Source organism: Plasmodium brasilianum (genome assembly GCF_023973825.1).
Source record: "Plasmodium brasilianum strain Bolivian I chromosome Unknown PB_00_13, whole genome shotgun sequence".
NCBI classification, from domain to species: domain Eukaryota; phylum Apicomplexa; class Aconoidasida; order Haemosporida; family Plasmodiidae; genus Plasmodium; species Plasmodium brasilianum.
The window spans coordinates 7,531-9,363 of NW_027122923.1; the positions used below are offsets into that span (position 1 = coordinate 7,531).

General features: G+C 21.3%; 1 protein-coding gene across 1 annotated transcript; it reads left to right on the forward strand.

Moving 5' to 3' along the window:
* Positions 1-556: 556 nt before the first annotated feature.
* MKS88_000275 (fam-l protein) lies at positions 557-1,385 on the forward strand (the record flags this gene model as incomplete). The annotated part of the gene is made up of 2 exons (XM_067216287.1): positions 557-643; positions 771-1,385. 2 exons carry the CDS (start codon positions 557-559, stop codon positions 1,383-1,385), a joined length of 702 nt encoding a protein of 233 aa, XP_067075958.1.
* Positions 1,386-1,833: the final 448 nt, after the last annotated feature.

Consider the following 1,833-nt stretch of genomic DNA (forward strand, 5'->3'; position numbering starts at 1 on the left):
TAATAATTTATATTATATAATATTAATTTCCAATTTTTGAAAACAAATGGTTTATAAAATTAGAATTATTAAAATAAAAATATTGCTAAATTTGGTTATTATCTAAATACAGGGAAAATTCATTACCTATATTCTCTACATTCTATATGCTACTACATGAAATATATGTTTAGAAATATTCAGTAAACTTATTTTTTTTTTAACATATTTATAGGTGATGAATAAAAAAATATTTAATTATTGTTCCACATTAAATAATTAAACTATATTTTTTGAATATTTATAAATGTATTCAAATTATTTTTTTTAATAAAAAATAATTTTTTAAAATTAAAATAAAGATAAATATTTTATTATATATAATTAAAGATATTTTTCTTTGTGTCTACTGTTAATGATATTATATGTACTTTTTTTTTATCGCATCATAAATACATAAAAGAAAAATGAAAAAAATACTAAATATATAATTAATTATTTTTTAACATTAAAAGAATATTATACTATTGTTTATTTATTTTTTCTTGAATAAGTTATAGTATTAAAATTTTATATTATGGAAAAAAAAATGATGATACTTTTACATATTAAAATTTATGCGTTTATACTTTTATCCTGGACATACCATTCTGAAAATGACATAGTATGAAAATATTATTTGAAAATATTTTGGTTATTACCATTTTTAGTGTTTTATTTTTGTCAATAAGCTTTTTTAGCATAAAATATTTCATTTATTAAATAACAAATGTTTACTTTGTTTTTTTTAGAGTATATTTAAGATGTCAGAGTTTGATAACTACCAGATTGAAAAAAAAATAGATACAAGCACATATAGGATACTAGCAAAATATAAACAAGATAAGGATTCATGTGATGTATATTTACAAGAATATATACCAAAATATGAATCAAACAAAAAAAGGTACATATCTAACAATGAAGAAAAAACCCCAGAAACAAAAAAGCAGTCCAATGGAAGCGCATCAGTGAATGAAGGAGGTCATAAGCAACATGTGAAAAATAAATCATTTATGTTTGAAACAGAAGCATATTCTCGTATAGAAAGAAAAATATTCAAAGAATTAGATTACTTAGATTTTCTTCAAAACAACAGAACTATTACTAATAAGTTTTTCAGAAAAATAATATTTAAAAAATACAAACTACGAATTTGTTTACCTTTATTCTTATTCTTTTTTTTATCATTCTCAATAATATTAGATTTTTCTTGTGGTTATGGAATTATTCGGGGGTTGTTAGAAATATTAAATACAACACTAGAAATAGGATGGTCAAAACCCTTACGTGCTTTCTTGCGGAACCTAAATTTAGACTTTTTGTGGTATAATGATACGGTTAATGTTATGAAAAGTGGAAATTGAACTCCTATGGATTGGACTTTTATAACTAAACCTTTTCTAAATTATGTAATTTATTGTATACCTCTCCTAGTACTGGGTATCACCATTATATTAGGAATTTTTTACTACCATAAAAAAGTAAAAAAATATCAAGAAATTAAGTTCAGGAAAAGGTAAAATATATAATAAGTAGTTTGTTCGTTTGTGTAATCGTCAATATGAACTAATGTCTATAATATCCTTACTACTATGCTTAATAAGCATTCCCATAATATCTGATATTTTATGATTGCCCCCACATAAGTATGGTCTTTTTAGGGTACAACATTAAAAGAATATGTTCTTAATTTTTTTGTTAATTTAAAAGTTTCCATTTTTTTAAATATGTATTTTATGCAGTTGTTGCAGAATTATTAAAATATACATAATGAATTGGTATATATATATATATATATGAGTATATCAATAG